General features: G+C 41.6%; 3 protein-coding genes across 7 annotated transcripts in view; 1 reads left to right on the top strand and 2 right to left on the bottom strand.

Annotated features, from left to right (window-relative positions):
• Positions 1 to 12,592: 12,592 nt before the first annotated feature.
• LOC110499996 (protein LLP homolog) lies at positions 12,593 to 14,134 on the top strand. Its single transcript, XM_021577090.2, has 3 exons — positions 12,593 to 12,742; positions 13,190 to 13,420; positions 13,501 to 14,134. The coding sequence occupies exons 2-3, from the start codon at positions 13,201 to 13,203 to the stop codon at positions 13,668 to 13,670; spliced, it is 390 nt and encodes a 129-aa protein (XP_021432765.2). The 5' UTR covers positions 12,593 to 12,742; positions 13,190 to 13,200; the 3' UTR covers positions 13,671 to 14,134.
• Positions 14,124 to 22,865, bottom strand: LOC110499995 (hematopoietic lineage cell-specific protein). 3 transcript variants are annotated; one of them, XM_021577088.2, is made up of 15 exons: positions 22,724 to 22,865; positions 21,768 to 21,848; positions 21,495 to 21,568; positions 20,961 to 21,090; positions 17,024 to 17,134; positions 16,864 to 16,918; positions 16,637 to 16,747; positions 16,408 to 16,518; positions 16,263 to 16,318; positions 16,062 to 16,131; positions 15,796 to 15,944; positions 15,493 to 15,678; positions 15,199 to 15,370; positions 15,038 to 15,106; positions 14,124 to 14,858 (listed from the first exon to the last, which is right to left on the bottom strand). In XM_021577088.2, exons 2-15 carry the CDS (start codon positions 21,846 to 21,848, stop codon positions 14,725 to 14,727), a joined length of 1,509 nt encoding a protein of 502 aa, XP_021432763.2. In that variant the 5' UTR covers positions 22,724 to 22,865; the 3' UTR covers positions 14,124 to 14,724. The 3 variants fall into 3 exon arrangements, with proteins under 3 accessions (XP_021432763.2, XP_036813162.1, XP_036813161.1); XM_036957267.1 differs by lacking the exon at positions 22,724 to 22,865 and adding an exon at positions 22,183 to 22,371; XM_036957266.1 differs by lacking the exon at positions 22,724 to 22,865 and adding an exon at positions 21,955 to 22,077.
• Positions 22,866 to 22,983: 118 nt separating this feature from the next.
• LOC110499994 (golgin subfamily B member 1) overlaps positions 22,984 to 24,689 on the bottom strand; it is a 24,273-nt gene continuing 22,567 nt past the window's right edge. For all 3 annotated transcript variants that reach the window (XM_036957264.1, XM_036957263.1, XM_036957265.1), the window contains exon 22: positions 22,984 to 24,685. In XM_036957264.1, the coding sequence (XP_036813159.1) occupies positions 24,545 to 24,685 (141 nt within the window). In that variant the 3' untranslated portion in view covers positions 22,984 to 24,544. The remainder of the gene's footprint in view (positions 24,686 to 24,689) is intronic.

Genomic DNA, 24,689 nt, shown 5'->3' with positions numbered 1-24,689 from the left:
AAATGAGTGATCAAATTAAGATCTACATCTGTACTTTGTTCCTTAAGTGGAAGCTTTTATTCTGTGACAGTGGCGTGTATTCATGGATGCCAAGGGAAGCCAGGCTTCCCCCAAAAATGTAAAAAAATAATAATTTTAAAACATAAAATAATTTATAACTCTGTGTCTCATAATTTTCCTTCAATTCGCAAGAGGCTGAGAATGTATCTCACAGGAGAAATCCTCAGAGGGATGCCCCTCTGTCTCTTGTAGACCATCTATCTGATACTGTCTCGTTCAAACAAGTATGACATTGTTGCTGCCCGTAACATTGAATGCAAGGGAAGCCAGTGGGCAATTGGCCTCCCTTGACAAAAAAAAGTATACAAAATTTGCCAATCATCATTGAGCTAAACTGAGCGAGCTCAACTGTGAATGGTCCTGGAAAAAAAAATAAAAGTGTCAAGGGAAGCCAGCTTTGATTTGGCATCTCTCCTATCAAATCGCTTTGAGAGCATTAACGTAGGACCATGCCCCAGGAATACCTGACATGAATACCTGACATGATGACTCCTTGCTGTCCCCAGTCCACCTGACTGTGCTGCTGCTCCAGTTTAAACTGTTCTGCCTTATTATTATTCGACCATGCTGGTCATTTATGAACATTTGAACATCTTGACCATGTTCTGTTATAATCTCCACCCGATACAGCCAGAAGAGGACTGGCCACCCCACATAGCCTGGTTCCTCTCTAGGTTTCTTCCTAGGTTTTGGCCTTTCTAGAGAGTTTTTCCTAGCCACCGTGCTTCTACACCTGCATTGCTTGCTGTTTGGGGTTTTAGGCTGGGTTTCTGTACAGCACTTTGAGATATCAGCTGATGTACGAAGGGCTATATAAATAAATTTGATTTGAAATTTGATTTGATTAACAGAAACAACTAGAATTATTCAATCTCATTGTGTTGTTCTCAGGTGTCTACCTAGCTAGCTAGCTAGGTACAATTGGCCCTTTCCTAAATTAGCCATGGATGGAGATACGGATTTGGGCTTTTACTTAATTCTCCATACTGGCCAATGATTATAACGGCGATTCTGATCCAACCATTCATTCATACATTGTGGCCCTAGCCTGAGAGGTTGGAAGTTCAATATAAACAGTAGCGAAATGTAGAAGGCTAATGGTAACTAGCTAACGTTGCCCATGAATGGAAGTTAGGCTAGCGAGCAAGCATTTTAGACAGGTAGCCTGGGACAACAAAAAATAAAAGTGTGTACTGTATGACAGAGTGATAGACTGTTTCGTCAACATGAAAGAGGAGAGGATGGCATTGCCATTTCTCTACAAGTAAGGTGAGTCAACATGTTTTTCTACTTGCACGAACGCGCACGCAGATAGAAATCAGAACCATGGACCGCCACATCATATTTAGCTTACGTTTATTGGACTAAAGACTTTTGGGTATCTTTGAGTTGTCACTGTATTAGACTAAGCATACAGTAGGTGATGAGATGGTGTTGAAATGTTGAAGATGAAATGTTTTCTTTGTGACTTGCAGTAACTGTGGTTCTAAATCAATAGTTGTTTAGTAGTATGAAAATGTAAGAAACATTAACTTGTAGGTCATGTAACTGTCTGTTACATGCAGTATGCACTGGGGGGGTCTTGGCTTCTGCAGTGATTTTACCCAAGCACCACTACTGTTCTGTGGAGATTAAATTGATGAGAGGAAACTCATGGACAGGCTGCAGATGAACAACCATTATGAGAAATGAAAACAAGCTAACAATTCAAATGAATGCTATTTGAATGAACTCAATCAGTCTGTTGGACTCTTGGGAAATACTGTATGTAGATTATACATTAACATGTTGACATGTTTAGCATATCTGCAACTGCTGCAGTTGGGACACTGTTCGAATGTCTAATGGGACCGACATACAGATGTAGGAACTTAATTTAACCTATATTGTCACAGCAAAATATTCCTGCAGCAAAAATATTTTAATGTTTAGTCCATAGTGTTGCTTGATCGGTGGTTAGGCTATTAGCTGGCCAAAAGTAGGCTACATGAAAAGTGCAATACTGTTAATATAACCGTGTGTTTGTGTGGGTTTTCAGGGAATTATTGTAAATCACAAAGCACATCTGCAGGAAAATTCTCAGCAACAAAAGAGTGATCAAATTAAGATCCTACATCTGAAGGCAGATAAATGATAGAAATCAGTGCAAGTGTACAAACTGTGACGTAAATGAGAAGACAGACAATTACACTGGACAAAAATATGAAAGATTTTACTGAGTTACAGTTCTTATAAAGGAAATCAGTCAATTGAAATAAATTAATTAGGCCCTAATCTATGGATTTCACGACTGGGTATACAGATTTGGATCTGTTGGTCACAGATACCTTAAAATAAAGATATGGGCGTGGATCAGAAAACCAGTCCGTATCTGGGGTGACCACCATTTGCCTCATGCAGCGTGACACATCTCCTTCACATATAGTTGATAAGGCTGTTGATTATGGCCTGTGTTATGTTGTCCCACTCCTCTTCAATGGCTGTGTGAAGTTGCTGGATATTGTCGAGAACTGCAGCACGCTGTTGTACACGACAATCCAGGGCATCCCAAACATGTTCAATGGGTGACATGTCTTGTGAGTCTGTAGGCAATGGAAGAACTAAGACATTTTCAGCTTCCAGTAATTGTTTACAGATCCTTGAGACATGGGGCCGCGCATTATCATGCTGAAACATGAGGTGATGGCGGCGGATGAATGGCGTGACAATTGGCCTCAGGATCTCCTCATCATATCTCTGTATATTCAAATTGCCATCGATAAAATGCAATTGTGTTAGTTGTCCGTTGTTTGTGTCTGCCCATACCAAAACCCCACCACCACTATAGAGCACTCTGTTCACAACGTTGACATCAACAAACCACACGCCCTCACAACACGCCATACATGCTGTTTGCCATCTGCCCGGTACAGTTGAAACCGAGATTCATCCGTGAAGAGCACATGTCTCTAGCGTGCCATTGGCCATTGAAGGTGAGCAGTTTCCCACTGAGGTCGGTTACGACGCTGAACTGCAGTCAGGTCAGGACCCTGGTGAGGACAACTAGCACGCAGATGAGCTTCTCTGAGATGGTTTCTGACAGTTTGTGCTGAAATTCTTTGGTTGTGCAAACCCACAGTTTATCAGCTGTCCGGGTCTCTGGTCTCAGACAATCCCGCAGGTGAAGAAGCCGGATGTAGAGGTCCTGGGTTGGCGTGGTTACACATGGTCTGTAGATGTGAGGCCAGTTGGACGTACTTCTAAATTCTCTAAAACGATGTTGGAGGCAGCTTAGTTTAGAGAAATTAACATTCAAACCTCTGGCAACAGCTTTGGTCAACATTCCTGCAGTCAAGCATTCCAATTCCACACTCCCTAAAAACGTGAGACATCTGTGGCATTATGTTGTGAACAAAACTGCACATTTTAGAATGGCCTTTTAATGTTCCCAGAATAAGGAACACCTGTGTAATGATCATGCTGTTTAATCAGATTCTCGATATGCCACACCTGTCAGGTGGATGGATTATCTTGGTAAAGGAGAAATGCTCACTAACAGGGATGTAAACAAACGTGTGGACACAATTTGAGAGAAAAGCTTTTTGTGCGAATGCAACATTTATGGGATCTTTTATTTCAGCTCATGAAACATGGGACCAACACTTCACATCTTGCGTTTATATTTTTGTTCAGTATACATTCATAATGCATTATGAGTCTAAATCTTCATGATTTCTTCCATGTCGATTATGACAGCAATGTATATTTAAAATAAATGATTGCGGGCAACGCAATCAGAAGCATAATGAAAATGATGAATTATTGATGTGTTCATTACTCATAATATGCATGCAAGGCGCTCCAATGAAGTCCATTTTCCTTGGGATGAGCATTTTTCTATTGTTTCTTGTCCAGAATTTGATTGATTTATTAATGAGTCTATTTATTGTTTGGCGAGATACAGTAAACCAATTGTATTGTTGCGGGCTTGGAATGTTCAGCTGTACCTGCCACGGTTGGCTTGGCCCATCTGTCTGTGAGCTGAACTGATTTAATTATAGTTTGGCTGTGTGGTCCGTTATCTACTCCTACTAATTTGAGGGAATAAATACACTACCATTTAAAAGTTTGGGGTCACTTAGAGATGTCCTTGTTTTTGAAAGAGAAGCACATTTTTTCTCCATTAAAATAACATCAAATTGATCAGAAATAAAGTGTAGACATTGTTAATGTGGTAAATGACTACTGTAGCTGGAAACGGCTGATTTTTAATGGAATATCTACATAGGCGTACAGAGGCCCATTATCAGCAACCATCACTCCTGTGTTCCAGTCGCCTCTTCACTGTTGGCATTGAGACTGGTGTTTTGAGGGTACTATTTCATGAAGCTGCCAGTTGAGGACTTGTGAGGCATCTGCTTCTCAAACTAGACACTCTAATGTACAGTGCCTTGCGAAAGTATTCGGCCCCCTTGAACTTTGCGACCTTTTGCCACATTTCAGGCTTCAAACATAAAGATATAAAACTGTATTTTTTTGTGAAGAATCAACAACAAGTGGGACACAATCATGAAGTGGAACGACATTTATTGGATATTTCAAACTTTTTTAACAAATCAAAAACTGAAAAATTGGGCGTGCAAAATTATTCAGCCCCTTTACTTTCAGTGCAGCAAACTCTCTCCAGAAGTTCAGTGAGGATCTCTGAATGATCCAATGTTGACCTAAATGACTAATGATGATAAATACAATCCACCTGTGTGTAATCAAGTCTCTGTATAAATGCACCTGCACTGTGATAGTCTTAGAGGTCCGTTAAAAGCGCAGAGAGCATCTTGAAGAACAAGGAACACACCAGGCAGGTCCGAGATACTGTTGTGAAGAAGTTTAAAGCCGGATTTGGATACAAAAAGATTTCCCAAGCTTTAAACATCCCAAGGAGCACTGTGCAAGCGATACTATTGAAATGGAAGGAGTATCAGACCACTGCAAATCTACCAAGACCTGGCCGTCCCTCTAAACTTTCAGCTCATACAAGGAGAAGACTGATCAGAGATGCAGCCAAGAGGCCCATGATCACTCTGGATGAACTGCAGAGATCTACAGCTGAGGTGGGAGACTCTGACCATAGGACAACAATCAGTCGTATATTGCACAAATCTGGCCTTTATGGAAGAGTGGCAAGAAGAAAGACATTTCTTAAAGATATCCATAAAAAGTGTTGTTTAAAGTTTGCCACAGGCCACCTGGCAGACACACCAAACATGTGGAAGAAGGTGCTCTGGTCAGATGAAACCAAAATTGAACTTTTTGGCAACAATGCAAAACGTTATGTTTGGCGTAAAAGCAACACAGCTGAACACACCATCCCCACTGTCAAACATGGTGGTGGCAGCATCATGGTTTGGGCCTGCTTTTCTTCAGCAGGGACAGGGAAGATGGTTAAAATTGATGGGAAGATGGATGGAGCCAAATACAGGACCATTCTGGAAGAAAACCTGATGGAGTCTGCAAAAGACCTGAGACTGGGACGGAGATTTGTCTTCCAACAAGACAATGATCCAAAACATAAAGCAAAATCTACAATGGAATGGTTCAAAAATAAACATATCCAGGTGTTAGAATGGCCAAGTCAAAGTCCAGACCTGAATACAATCGAGAATCTGTGGAAAGAACTGAAAACTGCTGTTCACAAATGCTCTCCATCCAAACTCACTGAGCTCTAGCTGTTTTGCAAGGAGGAATGGGAAAAAAATGTCAGTCTCTCGATGTGCAAAACTGATAGAGACATACCCCAAGCGACTTACAGCTGTAATCGCAGCAAAAGGTGGCGCTACAAAGTATTAACTTAAGGGGGCTGAATAATTTTGCACGCCCAATTTTTCAGTTTTTGATTTGTTAAAAAAGTTTGAAATATCCAATAAATGTCGTTCCACTTCATGATTGTGTCCCACTTGTTGTTGATTCTTCACAAAAAAATACAGTTTTATATCTTTATGTTTGAAGCCTGAAATGTGGCAAAAGGTCGCAAAGTTCAAGGGGGCCGAATACTTTCGCAAGGCACTGTACTTGTCTTCTTGCTCAGTTGTGCACCAGGGCCTCCCACTCATCTTTCTATTCTGGTTAGAGCCCGTTTGCGCTGTTCTGTGAAGGAAGTAGTATACAGCGTTGTACGAGATCTTCAGTTTCTTGGCAATTTCTCGCATTGGAATAGCCTTCGTTTCTCAGAGCAAGAATAGACGGACTAGTTTCAGAAGAAAGTTCTTTGTTTCTGGCCATTTTTAGCCGGTAATTGAACCCACAAATGCTGATGCTCCAGATACTCAGCTAGTCTAAAGGCCAGTTTTATTTCTTCTTTAATCAGAACAACAGTTTTCAGCTGTGCTAACATAATTGCAAAAGGGTTTTCTAATGATCAATTAGCCTTTTAAAATAAAAAAACTTGGATTAGCTAACACAACGTGCCATTGGAAAGCAGGAGTGATGGTTGCTGATAATGGGCCTCTGTACACCTATGTAAATATTCCTTTAAAAATCAGCCGTTTCCAGCTACAATATTCATTTACAACACGAACAATGTCTAAACTGTATTTCTGATTAATTTGATGTTATTTTAATGGACAAAAATGTGATTTTCTTTCAAAAACAAATTTCTAAGTGACCCCAAACTTTTGAACAGTAGTGTACATTTGAGTGACTCTCAACTAACGTCCAATGAATTAGATATCTTTACGATAGAATCATATGTAACTAAGGCATACCCAATGACCAGAGTGACCCATTTATTATGCAAAAGGTTCAAGAATTATAGGATGAAAGGGGTGTGTGATTCCAGACCTTCAAGATTTGCTCCATTAGTCATTCATTATAATGCTGGTATACATGTACTAGATATGGCACTGAACAACCCAAGCTCTCCCTAACAGTGTCAACGAAACAAGTAGAGTAACAGCCAGCCAGCCTGTTATATGTGAAGTGAGACCTACAAGAACAACAAGGCCACGTGCAAAAGATCCAGGGGAGCAGGAGGACAAGACAGCGAATCACAGCCAATCTCCTTCCAAGTGTGGCTGGGTAATATGTGCTCAGCTCCACAGCAAGGCTCTCTGGGAGCTGCAGCTCAGCTGGCTCTGTAGCAGCCGCAGGCATAGGAACACACAGTCAACACAGTCCAGTGGATATACACTACCCCGGCAGGGGGAAAGGACAGGCCCCAAGACTGCTGCTCCGCTACGCTCCGTCTCCCCAGACACCCTGCCTGCAGACCTGACGGTGTGTTTGTGTGTGTCAGGAGTGTGGCTGTGTGTGTGTCAGGAGTGTGGCTGTGTGTGTGTGTGTGTGTGTGTGTGTGTGTGTGTGTGTGTGTGTGTGTGTGTCTGCCCCTTGGGGGTCTCTGATTCAAACAGTGGCTCTTATTTTAGTTTCTTCTTGTTTCTCAGTGGGAGTTGTTTCATTGAGCTGTATCTTATGGACTAAGGGAATCAATATCATTATGCTACAGTACAGAGCTACTGATGTAGATACAGTTCAGATGCTGGAGGGGCCTCTTAGTCACACACAGGGCTTTAAATGTCATTATTTAGTGCAAAGTATATAGGCTCCTTATCGAAAGGGACCCATAAAATCAGATTAGTAATGATGTCAACAGCAAATTGTTGGAATACAAACCTCAAAAAACGTTTTTAAAACGTTCAGAATGTGACTAATTTCATTTTGTAAATCATCAAAGACGATTTTCTTAATCCCTTATGGAAATATAAAGCAATTCCACCTAAATGTTACATGAAAACTGAGAACTGACTGTGAAAAGAGCCTCAACAATGGAAGAATACAGTGCTGTAAAGTACTTAAGTAAAAATACTTTGGTTTAAAGTACTGCTTAAGTCGTTTTTTGAGGTGTCTGTACTTTACTATTTATATTTTTGACTACTTTTACTTCACTACGTTCCTTAAGAAAATATTGTACTTTTTACTCCATATATTTTCCTTGACACCCAAAAGTACTTGTTACATTTTGAATACTTAGCAGGACAGGAAATAGTCAAATTCACACACTTATCAACCAAACATCCCTGGTCATCTCTACTGCATCTGATCTGGCGGACTCACTAAATACAAATGCTTTGTTTGTAAATGATGTCTGAGTGCTGGAGTGTTCCCCTGGCTTTCCGTAAATAAAAAACCAAGAGAATGGTGCCATCTGGTTTGCTTAATATAAGGAATTTGAAATTATTTTTACTTTTACTTTTGATACTTAAGTATATTTTAAACCAAATACTTATCGACTTTTACTCAGTAGAATTTTACTGGGTGACTTTTGCTTTAACTTGAGTCATTTTCTATTAAGGTATCTTTACTTTTACTCAAGTATGACAGTTGGGTACTTTTTCTACCACTGGAAGGATTTAACACATATAGCTAAACAGCAAATAAGGAGGTATTTCTTCCCTGTACAGGTCAAATACCTGTCTGCTCATGTGGGCTTGCTCCTTGTCTCTTTGTCGCTCTCATTCTGCACAATCCGTCGCCCTGGGAGATGAGGTAGTCTAGGTAAACGCTCACCTCCCTCCCTCCAATTCCACAGTGCCTGGTTCAACAGGTTCACGTTGCACATCAAAAGCGGCAGGTAGCCTAGCTGTTAAGAGCGTTGGGCAAGTAACTGAAATGTTGCTGGTTCCTATCCCTGAGCTGACTAGGTGAAAAATCTGTCTGTGCCTTTGAGCAAGGCACTTAACCCTAATTGCTCCTGTAAGTCCCTCTGGATAAGAGCATCTGCTAAAACAAAACATCACAATAATTAATTCTACGGCTACACCAAATGCTCCCTTAGATCATTCTGGTCATATTCATGATGCACTACAATCATTATTTGTATTGAATACTTTATAGTACAAATGTTTCTTACCACTGCAATATAACTTCATGTGAAAATCTGGAATACTTTGAAATGTCAAAGCCCTGCATAAACATTCTATTTCTAATATTGTTGAGTCATTTCACATCGTATAACCTTGTCAGTGTAATACATCTGTCTTTGCAAGTGATGATCCGTATAAACGGTTATATAAGAAACCAAATGCAAAGTAGCCTATTCAACAACATCTGAATCCAGCAGAGTGAGGCTTTGAGGTGTGCTGCACAGCAACCGAACTGTTCTCAGAAAACAGAAACAGATGGCCTGTCAGTCCTGACCTGAATGCTAAAGGCAGCCCCCAGTGCCTGGCCACTGATTGCCAATTCATATCTCTCACTATGGATTTGGGAATCGCTCCATCAACGCGTTTTAACTTATGGGAGCCTGTTTTTTGGATGGGTAACTACTGCGTATTGGGATCCACAAGCATATTTGGAAGAAGAGGCCAGTCTGTCAAATGTCCTGGGCTATCGCTCATGCTCACAAGAATTTGCCAAGTAAGATTTTATCTGCTTTTTAAAGAGGCAAATGGCTTTATAACAATGTTTAGGACTTTATAACTATGTTTAAGACATTATAACTATGTTTAGGACATTAAAACTATGTTTAGGACATTAAAACTATGTTTAGGACTTTATAACAATGTTTAGGACATTATAACAATGTTTAGGACGTTATAACTATGTTTAGGACGTTATAACTATGTTTAGGACTTTATAACTATGTTTAGGACTTTATAACAATGTTTAGGACATTATAACTATGTTTAGGACTTTATAACTATGTTTAGGACTATATAACTATGTTTAGGACTTTATAACAATGTTTAGGACGTTATAACTATGTTTAGGACATTATAACAATGTTTAGGACGTTATAACTATGTTTAGGACGTTATAACTATGTTTAGGACTTTATAACTATGTTTAGGACATTATAACTATGTTTAGGACATTATAACTATGTTTAGGACGTTATAACTATGTTTAGGACTTTATAACTATGTTTAGGACATTATAACAATGTTTAGGACTTTATAACAATGTTTAGGACGTTATAACTATGTTTAGGACTTTATAACTATGTTTAGGACATTATAACTATGTTTAGGACGTTATAACTATGTTTAGGACTATATAACTATGTTTAGGACTTTATAACTATGTTTAGGACTTTATAACTATGTTTAGGACATTATAACTATGTTTAGGACATTATAACTATGTTTGGGACATTATAACAATGTTTAGGACATTATAACTATGTTTAGGACATATTAGTATTCATATTATATTAGTATGTACACCATAGGCTATTTCATTTAAACTTGTAAGGAATACAACTCTGCTTTTGGGTATCAAATGCAGAATACTTCTATTAACTTGGCAGAAGAGAGTCTATTAGCCTTTTACATTCAGTCACAGACGAGGCTTTCCTTTTTGTCTTCCTTGAAAGGACAGCCCTCTTGTTTACTCTGCCCTCTTAAGACGGTGTCACCTGCTCTCCTGTGTGTGTGTGTGTGTGTGTGTGTGTGTTGTTTAGACCCTGCCTCTTTCTGAACATGATGCCCTGGGACTTAATTACTCTTCACAGACACAGACCCATTCTCCGCAGTAATAGGGTCCTAATTGGGGGAGTCAAAACACTAATACCACCATCGGTACGGGGACCTCAGCTGGTTGTCAAGGGCGATGTCACCTGGGCCCAGATTCACAAAACCTTCTTAAGAAGAAATGTCTTATTAACTGACCTTTTAAACTTAACTATAGACTAAAGAAGAACGTTAAATATTAGTTGCTATTCCTCAAAAATGTTATTGGAAATGTTCTTGCGCTATTTCTTATGTTTTTCCTAAAGCAAAAAGTTAAGAAGAGATTCTTGAAAATAAAGCTTTTGGAAATGTTCTTAATTCCAAGATAGCTTGTCTTAAACTCAGGGCTGTGAGAGAATAAACTCATGAAAGCAATTGAACATGTTTAATTCACTCACAAACTTCATCTGAAAGTTTAAGTATTGATTATTTTAAACCCAAGAACATGTTTTAGAACAGTAATCTCTGTACGAAATATGCTAACATGATTGCCATTGCTAGCTAGATAGCAAGCTAAATCAGTTGCCTGGCAACAAACATCTTAAGAAGATTTGTAAGAAGATATTTGAGAAGTTAGTATGAAAAGCATTGCAGTGTTGCAGCGTCACTACAAAAAAAAGATCCAGGCTGTGTCACAACCGTCCGTGACCAGGAATCCCATAGGACAGCGCACAATTGGCCCAGTGTCGTCTGGGTTAGGGGAGGGTTTGGCCAGGGGGGCTTTACTTGGCTCATTGCGCTATAGCGACTCTTTGTGGCGGGCTGGGCGCCTGCAGGTTGACTTCAGTCATCAGTTGAATGGTGTTTCCTCTGACACATTGGTGCAGCTGGCTTCTGGGTTAAGCGGTCAGGTGTTAAGAAGCGTGGTTGGCGGGTCATATTTCGGAGGACGCATGACTCGAACTTTGCCTCATTGGGGAGTTGCAGCGATGAGACAAGACAGCAATTGGAGCGCAGTTGGATATCACAGAATTGGGGAGAAAAGGGGGTCAAATTAAAACAACAAAAAAGTTGATGTTTTTGCGTAAGAAGTGTTTTGTGAATCTGGGCCCAGGTCAGTATGAGGGATTTCTGTTTTCCCATTTCTTTCCATCTCACAAAAAAATGGGGTGTAGGCTAGGGTCAGTGCCTGAGTTTGTATTCTCCCCACCAACTGTTTACTTTGAAGGTGAATCAGGAACCCTAATTTGACCCAAAGCTCCAAATAGGTTTTTGTCCATCCTGGATCTTTTTTTATGGGGATGACAGGACCTTCTCGCCGGGCATGGCTCCTGCTGTGCCAAGCTGCTATTTTAGCTCAGAGAAGATGAGGGGTCAGGCTGAGGAGGGGCTGCACTGAATAGAATGTTCCTCTGGGATGTGAAGAGGAAAGAGGGAGCAGTTGGGGCTGGTTGGCCTCCACTTGAGTGAGCAGGGAGTCGAGGAGGTCAGCTGGAAAAGTGCGGGGCTCAACTCACATCTCCTGGGGAAGAGTGGAGGCCTACTGTATGTAGGGCCATGCCCCGAGTGGGGCTAAAATAGGACCTGCCCTTGGATTTTACACCCCAATCGGTCTTATGGGTTTAGCTTGATGACGTGCAGTCCCAGAAGAAACATCAGTCTTGCAAATTCTCCATTCAAAATAGTACAAAGACATTTCAACCATGCCATACCAACAATAATGTATTTATCCTGAATGGTTGTAGTTCATTCAATTGTTGTGATGGTATAACATATAATTTCTACTTTACTGTACTCACATACTTTGCTTTTCGTTTGCCCTTTGTTTTTGCAGACAGAGGTTAAAGTGGTTCAACACATTTGTTCTGGAGCAGATGTGAATTTGTGGATAATTGGATGATCATTAATGAGACTTAGGTCGCTTTGGCTTGCAGTATAGAATGAGCTCGCCATCTCCTGGAAGAACTGCGAACTGCACCAGAATAGCTGACAATACGTATCGATAAATTGAGAATAAAGTGCATCAGGAAGACAGTTCGTCAGTTATCCACCACTGATAATGTTTCACTCTAAATATGTAGGTTATAGGTTTTCGATTAAATAAATACTAGTTCACAGTATGATAGTAAATTAAGAGGACGTAAATTGTCGCAAATGTGTCCAACATAACGACTGTCTGACCTGCTTTACGGTTGTCGAAAATACTAACACGTGTGCTGCCTGCTTATCAACTGTACGGAAGATACATCTGCGTCTATGTATGTTGACAGTCTTTTATTAATTACAATACCATCAATAGGAGTAAATTGAGTATACCGAATAGTAGTTATTGAAGTACAAAAACATTGAATGGAATAGGCCGATCGATTGTTCTAAAACAATACATTTTCTTTAGCAGTGTAGCTAGCTATTAGCCAAAAGCTAGCAAACTTGCCTGTTTATGTTGAGTCTTGCACATTTAAAGACAGTAAAATCATGGACAGTTTAACGGCAGTTCATCGTGGTTAACTATACAAGAACCTCGATTTATGATTGAGGGGCATTTGGACTATACGTATGTCTTTGCTGGCTTGATGGGAGTTGATGGCATGAGTTGTTTATATGATCCAAGAACTCAGTCATATGTATGGCTAGGCTCTGCAGAGACTGTCACTGAGTCTTATGCAAGTGGATCTGTGTTTCCATTACGTAACCCTGTCTTTCAGAAAACCTAAAAATGGCCAAAAGTCTGCGAAGCAAATGGAAGCGGAAGATGCGTGCAGTGAAGAGAGCGAAGAACGCCCCTAAGGAACTGGCTCGGTTGAAGCAAGCCTTGGCCCACGGTGGCACAGGAGAGATCTCCATGAATGACATTCAGGACATAGCTACAGTGGTGCCAGCTGGGAAGATAAAGGAGAAGAAAGTGGATGTAGACATGGAGGCAGAGGAAGTCGATGGTGAGATCACACACAGATCAAGCATTTTGTATCGTTTCCTATGTCTCGAGTTTTGACACCTTTTTGTTTTTGCATTGCAGATGGAAAGATGGACATGGACAGCAAGCGCAGTAAGACAACCCAATTGGACGAGCACGGACAGTACCCAACATGGATGAGCCAACGACAGGCCAAGAAACTGAAAGGCAAACGCATAACAAAAAAATCAGGAGGAAAGGCCAACAAAAAAAAGAAGGGCATTGCCTGGTAGCCTGGAGAAAACCAAAGGACTTCTGACTTAGAACCTGTGACACACACATGAGCATTGAATACATGATCTTTCTGGAGTTGCCTGCCTTGTGTTCAAGTTAAATGGTGATATGAGGCAAAGGATCTATATTGTGCAACCCATTGTCTGTAAGCTCATTTTAATGTATGAAAGGAAACAACAGAGTTGTGTGTTGGGCACAATGGTATAATACTGCATTGGCATACTTCACTTGAATGAAAGCCATGTTTTGTTATTGCTGTGGTATACAGAAGATGGTAGATTCTTTACATTTTACCTTAATAATGCTACTACTTACTACCTGTTGTTGGTAGCTCCATTCTTGTTTGATTTGCTCCTCTTTCTGTAGCCTAGCCCGTAGTTAAAGGCATTCATTATACATGCAACAAACTGTCCATATCATATTCTGGCTGTCACACAGAGTAAATAAGTGTGTTTCTGTACATGAATACAGTTTATTGATTACATGCAGTTGATTCTAGAAATGACCTTTAACCTGGTGTTTGATATTATGCTTTTCAATGTAATTCAAGTTAAGGATTCCATCAATAGCCAAAATACAATTCTCTGTAGTTAATCATTATTGTTTTTAAACAAAACATTCCATAGCTAAATGACTTACATAATCCTTTGAAATGCAAGTGTTGCAATGCAATCAGCGTTTATAAGGGGAACGGCTGCATCCCACCCTGAGCAGTAATGAAGCACAATGACTATCCATTATATATCATGACTACTGACCAATTCAATTAAATCAATTGACTAGAAAACACATGGGGAGAATCTGAATTGTATACTCCTTGCATCCTCACCTCAAAACCCATTGGATGAGAAAGCCAGAGGTCCCTCCCCTCTGACCTCCAATGGGTATTAAGAAAGTGAGGATAGAGGAGTATGCAATTGAGATGCTCCCATGGTACAATCAAACTATACCTGTCCGATAGGATCAATATGCTGATGTCCCCCCTGTGAAAAGAAATACAGGTCCTATGGGCTCAGGTATATGTCTGTGTTGGAGACTGTATAGGCACGCTCACTACATCATTTTCACGAATGTAGCAGGGAAAAGTCCAATGCGTCCGTGACAGTGTCCCTTCCACCAGCCTTCATCCACCATCTCTATGTTGGTGATGACATCATCCGGGTTGAAGGAGATCTCATCATCTGCCTCTTCATGTGTGAGAATAACATTATTTTAGGATTTTGTCTCCGAAAGGGTTTATAGACTTCTGTGTTGAGCAATGTTTAGCATTGATTTCTGTATTCATCCAGAATGGAAGAAACAACATCACAGTATGACACAACGATATGATATCACAACGCAGTCATTGATACAGTAGACTACCTACCTCCCTGGTAGTCATAAATGGCCACTGCGGTCTGACCGCATGTCAGGTCCTCATAGTCATTATCCACAGCTGTAGAGGGAACACATGGAAGGGTCAGTCTTTGATATGACACAGTAATGGGTTACCCATCCCCTCTACCCCACTGGGTGTGGCACACTGACCTGGAACAGGTTCTGGGAAGAAAGGTATTGGTGAGATATCCTCATACTCTCCCTCATCCTCCTGCTCTGGTTCTGATGGGGTCTGCTCCTGAGGTGGCTCCGCCTCCAGCAGGTCACTTGACCGTGGGGGCAGGCACGGGGGCTGGTCATAGTCTGGCTCCTCCTCTTCCTCCTGAGACCACAGAAAAGGAGTAGGTGTGAATTTCACCTATTCATTTTATAACGTTGCAGTGAAGAAGAAATGGCCGTTTTTACGTCATCAGTGAGTTGCATTGAATTAAATCAGATATTTACCACTAGCTCAGGTTCATCTCTTGGTATCTGAGGCACTGCCCTGGCAGTGGGCAGCTGTGGTGGTTGGGGCTTCCTGTTGGTCTCTGGAACAGGTGGAGGTCTCTGCTCTTCAACAGGTGGAGGCTGATGTTCTTCAACAGGTGGAGGCTGATGCTGCTCTGCTTCCTCCTCCCTGCTGTTCTGTTCCTACAAGAGATACATACCGCTGTGTCAGTGTGCATGTTTATTGGAGTAACATGTTTATTGGAGTAACATGTTTATTGGAGTAACATGTTTATTGGAGTAACATGTTTATTGCAGTACCTGTTGTATGCGTTGTGCCTCCTCCTGCTCTCTCTTCTCTCTAGCCTGTCTCCTGGCTCTCTCCTCCTCCGCTCGCTTTCTGTTCTCCTCGTCTGATGACCGAGCCAGGTTCTCAAAGCGAGCCTTCAGGTTGCCTGCCCCTGCACTTGCTGCAGACAGACCGGAAAATAAAAAATGGTATTTTCCTCTTTGAACTTGAGAACTAAATGTTTAGCAAGCAGAACAACTTCAGCCCTTCTATGAGGAACTATAAAGCGCATACTTACATGCCTCCAATGGTATTGTCTTCTCATAGGCAGAGGTAGGGGATTCCATGTCTGTGAAGGCCACTGCACTCTATAGAGCGAATGGGGAACCATAATTCCAATCAATGAGAAAACATCATAGTCTGAGTGTGTTTGTACAGGTCAATATAAAATGCATCAAGAATTACTGTCATCCTGAGTCGAGGGTCACGCAAGACTCACTTTATCCATGCGGTCTGTCTGGACGCCATGGCGTCCCCCAAAGCCCTTGGCATAGTCTGAACGTGGAGATCAAAGGTCAGTTTAATGTGGACATGGTCCTTGACTTTTACAAACACAACTGTGGTTACAACTGTGAGTAACTAACCTTTCTGTGACTCATGCTTCTCTGTCTCTCCCTTGTAGTCATAACCTAAAGCAGCCTTGTCCACTTTCTCCTTCTCCACCCCAAACTTCCCCCCAAAACCCTTGGAATAGTCTGGTGAGGGAAAGTGAGGGATGAGGTTGTTTCAAATATGAATTAGAAATCTAATATTAATAATTGACCATGAAACGTTTCTAACTACAAACAGCCCACGGTACAGTTCCCCTCTAACCTTTCTGAGACTGGTGCTTCTCGGTCTCTCCCTTGTAGTCGTATCCCAAGGCAGCCTTGTCCACTTTCTCCTTCTCCACCCCAAACTTCCCTCCAAAACCCTTTGAATAGTCTGAAAGATAAAAGCAGGGTGAGAGGTATGCCAGGAGTAGCTGGGTAGGATAACAACATGCAGTCGACTTATTGGAAATCAGAACGTATGTGTATTAGACGTCCTGAAGGCTGTACCTTTCTGAGATGTATGCTGCTCCACCTCACCCTTGTATTCAAAACCCATGGCAGACTACAGGGAGAGAGAAGGAATGTTCATCACCAGGACGATCCATCATCCTGTTCATCAAATCCTGTGATATCTTTGTATTTGTCAGTAAGAGGATAGTTTCCTCACCTTATCCACACGGTCTTTCTGCACTCCAAATTTCCCCCCGAATCCTCTCTTTGCATCGGTCTGGGATGAGTGCTGCTCCACCTGCGCCACGTAGCCATGCCCCACTGCCCCCTGGGTAATTACACACACATAATACATCAACACAGGAAACGATCTTTGATAAACTGTTGAAGTCCATAAAAATTGCAATAGGTCAGCACACAGAACTGTACTGTCTGACAGCATATGTTTTGGTGAGCAGCATTGCACTAGAGCAGGGGTGTCAAAGTCAAATGGACGGAGGGCCAAATAAAAAAATCAGCTACAAGACGAGGGCCGGACTGTTCGAATGTTCATTGAAAAATTTTTAAATGACGCATATAGTCTAGTGAACCTAATTGAACCTACTGAAAACCTAACAAATATATTACAATATGATCAGATAAATAAAGCAATATTTTCTTATGGCTCTGTCAGTAATCTTTAATTTTCAACAGACACAAAAGACAAATTTCCTTTATATAAATATCCCCATAACATGAACATTAAATGAAAGAAACCGGTATTCAAGGCACCATCAGTAGACTATATTTTCTATTTTAGCAAAAGTGGGCTAAATTTACTTCAAAGAAAAAACAATAATAGCAATTTTCTATCATCCACTCAACTGAAATATTTTTAAAATATAATTCGATTGAAATACAAAAAAATAAAGTGCAAAAATCTATTAATCAAAAACAACACTTTGTTTAAGGAGAAGTAACATGCAGTGAAAACAAATATTAAATTTTAACTTTTAAACTTGAACTGAGTAAAAACTCTAAATATGTGATTGCACAGTAATGTTCACTTGTTTGAGGTTGAGGGTGATACTTGGTGGTGTCCCATCTTTTCCACAAGTTCATCAATGTTCGGGGTAAGGCTCTGAGCTGAAGAAATCCTCAGAATTGAGTGGAGGTGTTCAGCAGTAAGTCGACTTCTGTGTGATGTTTTGTTCAGGTTCATCAAAGAAAACAGTTGTTCACACAGGTATGTGCTGCCAAACATAGACAACGTTTGAGCAGCCTGGATGCGCAGCTGGGGCATTGTGCCGGGGAGGAAACGGGCGAACTCCGCAGCACCCACTGCCGCATATTTTGCCCTCAGTGCATCATTGCATTGGAGGTCAATCAACTCCATTTGGAGGTTTGGTGGTGAGCTTTCCACGTCAACAGCAAATGGGTTACCGAGCAGTTCCAACCTGCTTTTTTGTGCTTCAAAGTCAGCAAATCGGCGTCGAAAGTCAGCGGCAAGCATACCTATTTTATCAGCCAACTGTGTGCTCGGGAACGCACTGGTAGAGAGCTTCTCTTTCATGGTCTGGCAGCTGGGAAAGTGGCTCAAATTTTCTTTCCGCATCTGCGTCTCCCACAGAGTCAGTTTGGTTTTAAATGCCTTCACTGTACTGTACATATCAGAGATGACACGATCCCGACCCTGCAGCTGCAAGTTTATTGCATTCAGATGACTCGTAATGTCACACAGAAAAGCCATTTCACACAGAAACATTTCGTCTCGGAGTTGTGTTGTGTCTTTCCCTTTGCTGTCCAAGAACAGACAAATCTCCTCACGAAGCTCGAAACATCTTTGAAGCACCTTTCCCTGGCTTAGCCATCGCACCTCTGTGTGATAAGGCAAATCACCATGCTCCGTTTCTAACTCCGTCAGAAATGCCTTGAACTGGCGGTGATTCAAACCTTTGGCTCTGATAAAGTTAACTGTGCGCGTGATGATGCTCATTACATGCTCCATTTTCAAGGCTTTACCGCACAACGCTTCCTGGTGTATGATACAATGATAAGCTGTCAGCTCACCTGTCGCGTTTTCCTCTTGCATCTTTTCCCGTATCTTCGCCACCAGTCCGCTCCTGTGTCCACACATCGCAGGTGCTCCGTCGGTTGTCAAACCCACGAGTTTTTCCCAAGGCAGCTCCATCTCATTTACACATCTTGACACCTCTTCATACAAATCATGCCCCGTAGTTGTGCCATGCATAGGACGTAAAGCCAAAAACTCCTCTGTCACGCTTAGGCTGGAGTCCACTCCGCGGATGAAAATTGACAACTGGGCAATGTCAGAAATGTCGGTGCTCTCATCCACAGCCAAGGAATATGCAATAAAATCTTTTCCCTTTTTCACAAGCTGCTCTTTTAGATTGATGGACAACTGGTCTACTCTCTCGGCAATGGTGTTTCTGCTCAGACTCACATTTAAAAAGAGTTGCCTTTTTTCTGGGCAAACTTCGTCACAAACTTTAATCATGCAGTTTTTGATGAAATCCCCCTCCGTAAATGGCCGGGCTGATTTAGCGATCTCTTCTGCCAAAATAAAACTGGCCTTGACAGCAGCCTGGCCTTGTGATTTGGCTTTTTTGAACAGAGCCTGTCGAGATTTGAGGCCTCGTTTTAATTCCTCTGCCTTTTGTAGCCTTTGTTCCATGTCCATATTCTTGTTTTTGTCCGCGTGTTTCGTTTCATAATGTCGTCTCAGATTATACTCTTTCAGTACCGCCACACTTTCTCCACACAGAAGACACACAGGTTTTCCAGCTACCTTCGTGAACATATACTCCGACTCCCACCTTGTTTGAAACCCCCGGTTCTCAGTATCCACCTTCCGTTTTGCCATTTTTGATGGGTATCTGAAAGTTAATTTTACTGTGATGCTGACGACTGCTGTGCCAATAAATATTGAAATGAAGCAGCCTACTGCTCGGTGCGTCACCTTTGCATTGTGGGAAATGTAGTATTGGTGCGTGTAAAAGATCTGCGGGCTGCCGGCTTGCTGCGGGCCGGTTCTAATAATAAATCAAGATCATCCCAGGGGCCGTAAAAAACCTTCTTGCGGGCCGGATGTGGCCCGCGGGCCTTGACTCTGACATATGTGCACTAGAGGAAGCCTTGTGCTTGGTGTGTTATTTGCATTAGACTGAAGACCTTATGAGCGAAATACACTATATATACAAAAGTATGTGGACACCCCTTCAAATTTGTGGATTTGGCTATTTCAGCCACACCCGTTGCTGCAAGGTGTATAAAATCAAGCACACAACCATGCAATCTCCATAGACAAACATTGGCAGTAGAATGGCCTTACTGAAGAGCTCAGTGACTTTCAACGTGGCCCCGTCATAGGATGCCACCTTTGCAACAAGTCAGTCCGTCAAATTTCTGCCCTGCCAGAGCTGCCCCAGTCAACTGTAAGTGCTGTTAAAGTGAGTGTGGAAACTTCTAGGCGCAACAAGTCTCTGCTGCAAAGTGGTAGGCCACAAAAGCTCACAGAACAGGACCGCAGAGTTCCAAACCGCCTATGGAAGCAACATTAGCACAATAACTGTTCATCCGGAGCTTCATGAAATGGGTTTCCATGGCCGAGCAGCCGCACACAAGCCTAAGATCCCCATGCGCAATGCCAAGCGTTGGCTGGAGGGGTGTGAAGCTCTCCGCCATTGGACTCTGGAGCAGTGGAAACGCGTTCTCTGGAGTGATGAATCACGCTTCACCATCTGGCAGTCTGATGGACTGGGCTTGGTAGATGCCAGGAGAACGCTACCTTCCCCAATGCATAGTGCCAACTGTAAAGTTTGGTGGAGATGGAATAATGGTCTGGGGCTGTTTTCCCTCTAGCGCCAGTAGAGGGAAACCTTAACACTACAGCATATGACATTCTAGACAATTTTGTGCTTCCAACTTTGTGGCAACAGTTTGGGGAAGGCCCTTTCCTGTTTCAGCATGACAATGCCCCCGTGCACAAAGCGAGGTCCATACAGAAATGGTTTGTTGAGATTGGTGTGGAAGAACTTGACTGGCCTGCACAGAGTCCTGACTTCAACCCCACATTTGGGATGAATTGAAACACAGATGTTCGACGAGCAGGTGTCCACATACCTTTGGTCATGTAGTGCATGTTATAACCTAACCTTGTCCATGCGGTCTTTCTCCACTCCAAACTTCCCCCCGTAACCATAAGAGGCCTTGGGAGCCTCCGCTCGCTCCTTCTGCTTTCCCACCTCATGCTCCTGGGACACCTTCTGTCTCAGCTCTGATACACTGGGAAGAAGCAGGGATGACACACACACACACACACACAGGGAAATACACATATGCAAGCATACACACACACCAGAACTTTGTTGCATCAATTTATTTTCATTTTACATTATCTGCTGACACCGGGACTACATAGTTACACTCGTCTGTGGCTAACCCTTAGATTTACTCAGTCACCAACCCATATTTGGTAAGACTCACTGCTTGACAGCCTACACACTGTTTTCACTTCCTTTTCCTGTTTCTACAGAGCTAAAGCAGCAATACACAGCTGAGCTAACCATCCCCCATAGCTCTCCAACAGCATAAAACACCAATCATACTGTAATCGGTCTTTGTTGTGTAACTTCTGGTCTGGCCACCTCAGGCTGACCACCCACCCCCAGTTAATGTTCAATGGTTACCTGATGTGTTCTTTTCGACCAGACCCCTCAATGGTCTTGGCCCCCCATCTCTGTTCCTGTTCTGACACATCATTCTGAAACACAGAACCCAAGTCCTTCTCATCACCTAACTGTAGTCTGAAGACCAAGGTGTCGTTGAAAACAGGACTGAAGCGGTTACGCATCAAGCATAAACAAAACAGTAATTCCACTGGGAGAAAATATTGATTAGAGTGCTTTAGTAAATACACTAGCTCCATAAGGACCCTCGCTCCCTCCACCCCAGTAGCTAACCTCAAAGTCAGGGTCGGTCTCCCAGTCGTCCCCCTCTGCAACCTTTAAGCTCACGTTGTGTCCCACCACTGACTTCCACATCTAGGAAGAGAAACAAAACTGTGTAAACACAAGAGGGACCACAGCTTGTTGGTCCCTGGTGTAAAAACAAGTTGAGAAACACTGCTTTAGTGAACACTGTATGTACCTTGTGAACAATCACCTGTTCCTGCAAATACAAATAAGCTTCAAGGCATTCAACATTTCCTCTTTGTCAGTGGAAAAACTGACAGCTGACCACAAGTATATAGCCTCATTCTGCTGAGGTCACAAAATAGGAAGTTGAGTTATTTATACAGCACTGAGCTGCAGTGCTCTCATCATAAAATAACACACTATCATCATTCATGAATAGTTTAACAAAACACAAAGTAACCTGATGGAAGTGGTGGGTATCTTACAGCTGGGCACAGCTGTCCAGACTGATGTCAATTTAATGTAGGGCAGCTACCTGATTGTACCACACAGATTGCAGTCAGTTACACATTCAAAGTCTGGTAATTGCGGATATATCTAAAGGTTGTACATTTGAGGGACATGCTTTTGGCATTTTAAATAAGTTGAAAAGTAATACAAAATATTTAATTACAAAAAGAACGGTGATCAAAGGAACCATCTGGCTTATATTAACTCACCTGTTTGATGCGTGCATTGTCTGAAAGTGCACTTACCCAATATACTAGTAAAACTAAACATACGTTGGCTATAATTTACACAGTAACTATTTATATCTTCTAAGTAGGCTAGACCTTCCGTTGATTCAACTTTGAAACAATATAACGTAACGTTAGCCAATGATGAGATCAGTACAGAACTCATCTGCAACTTCCTGAAAGGCACGTTTAAAATGTCTAATATCACGGTGATAAATACTTCATTCAAATAAAGAAACATTATTTCATGGTAATTACACGTACCTTTGCGTTGCCAGACAACTTTCCTTGATGTAATAATGCCACAAATGTATATTTTCACAAGTCTCAACCAGAACGAGGATAGAGTCGCGCAAACAGTTGATGTAGGAAATAATGCGCGTGGCCGATGACATGCAAGTAGCTACGGGCTTGCTACTGTATCAAAGCTGGACACAACTGTACTCAAAACGATAATGTTTGTTAATTAGTAAAAACACACACTCTCATTCCGTAATAAACTGCAATAAACATCCATTTGTTTCCCCAATATATTTCAATTCAAAAATAGCCCAAGAGTAACCAACACTGATCATACAGAGATCTGACACTTAAAGGACTAGATTTTCTTTGCACCAGTTATTTTCATCAGGTCATAAATCACGTGTCATTCCCAATATTTGTCTGATCTTTTCACCAGTTATGTTCTAACTAGTCCCCTTTGAAATTGACTGGTACACATCTAGTCCTATACTTCTCAGTGGGCTGTGCTGAAAAACACTTATCGTTATCATCCTCAATCATCATCAATCATCATGACAATTCACTCTATACAGCACAGTACAAGGTCATTTACAATAGAAGTTAACAGAGGACAAGTGAGTCACAAGATGTGTAGTGGGACAACAGACAACAAGAATACGTTTTTGAGTAGTCATTTTTCCCAGCAGTATTGTGTTCACCATACATTGTAGTAGATTATGCGGTTTGAATGCGTAAGCAATAAATAATGCTAAATTATAGGAATCATAGATTGGATGGACATTATTTGTAGTGTCACAGAAAAAACACCAACACGATTTCATCTGGAATGGACAACATTACACCAGAATGGCAAATGAATCTGACATAAAATCAATAGAATAAAACCCTCATCTGTGCACCAATGGCAGAAATTGGGGAATTGATTGGATAACCCACATCCAGTACATACATCCAGTACATACATCCAGTACATACATCCTGTACATACGACATACAAATACTACAGGAGTCAAATATGCCAATGACGGTGCTCTCTCTTTAATTACAGAGAAAACGAAGAGGAAGAAGAAAACAAACATATGGTTGTGGGAATGTATTCATAGCAGGTTGTACACGTTTCAGTTGGTGTCCATTGTACATGAGAACATAGGAGAGAGAGAGAGAGAGATCTGAACAGATCCACAGATCCTAACCCTCACTCCATCCAGACATGAAGTGATCCTTTATTCTCCTCATTTAAAGGCACCTAAACCACCACTAATATAAAACTGTCTGAAAAACGAAACACCGTGTAAATCCACTGTATAGTGTCATTTCATGTTAGTTCCCCCAGGTACATTTAAAGATGCATAATATCCACGTCCCTTTATAGAAGTCTAACAAACAACAGTTCTGAGGTAGTGCAATACTGCTTCTCATTTCCTCTACAATAACATTTGACTGATCATGTACGCTAACGGTAACATATTAAATATTGATTGCTAACGGTAACATATTAAATATTGATTGCTAACGGTAACATATTAAATATTGATTGCTAACGGTAACATATTAAATATTGAATCAAATCAATGATGGCAGAGGGTGTTTTTGAGTCCCAGTATATAAAAAAACTATTCACTTTGGTTAACAGGCTAAGACACATTATCATATTTTTTTTGTTGTATCAAAAGTGCATGGTCTGTGTGTCTGTGTGTGTGTGTGTGTGACGAGCCTTCTCCTATTCTACAGTATTGAATGTAACAATAATATGATATCGGTCTTGGAGAGGGGGTGGGTGGGTCTGTGTCACATGTCCGTTATCTCTCCATCTCTCTCAGTCTCTAAGGGGTGGAGGGGGCCCTAAACGTAACCCCCCAGGCAGAGCAGTAGCAGCACGTGCACGGTGAGCAGGTAGAGGGACACCAGCAGGGGTGTGCGCTGGCGAGAGCAGAAGGACACGCGCAGCATTCTCATCAGGCCTGGTCCGTTGCTGCTCCGAATCTGA

The sequence above is a fragment of the Oncorhynchus mykiss genome, chromosome 21 (genome assembly GCF_013265735.2).
Source record: "Oncorhynchus mykiss isolate Arlee chromosome 21, USDA_OmykA_1.1, whole genome shotgun sequence".
NCBI lineage: Eukaryota > Metazoa > Chordata > Actinopteri > Salmoniformes > Salmonidae > Oncorhynchus > Oncorhynchus mykiss.
Note: the sequence above shows the minus strand (reverse complement) of the source record. Positions and strands in the feature narration are given on the sequence as shown.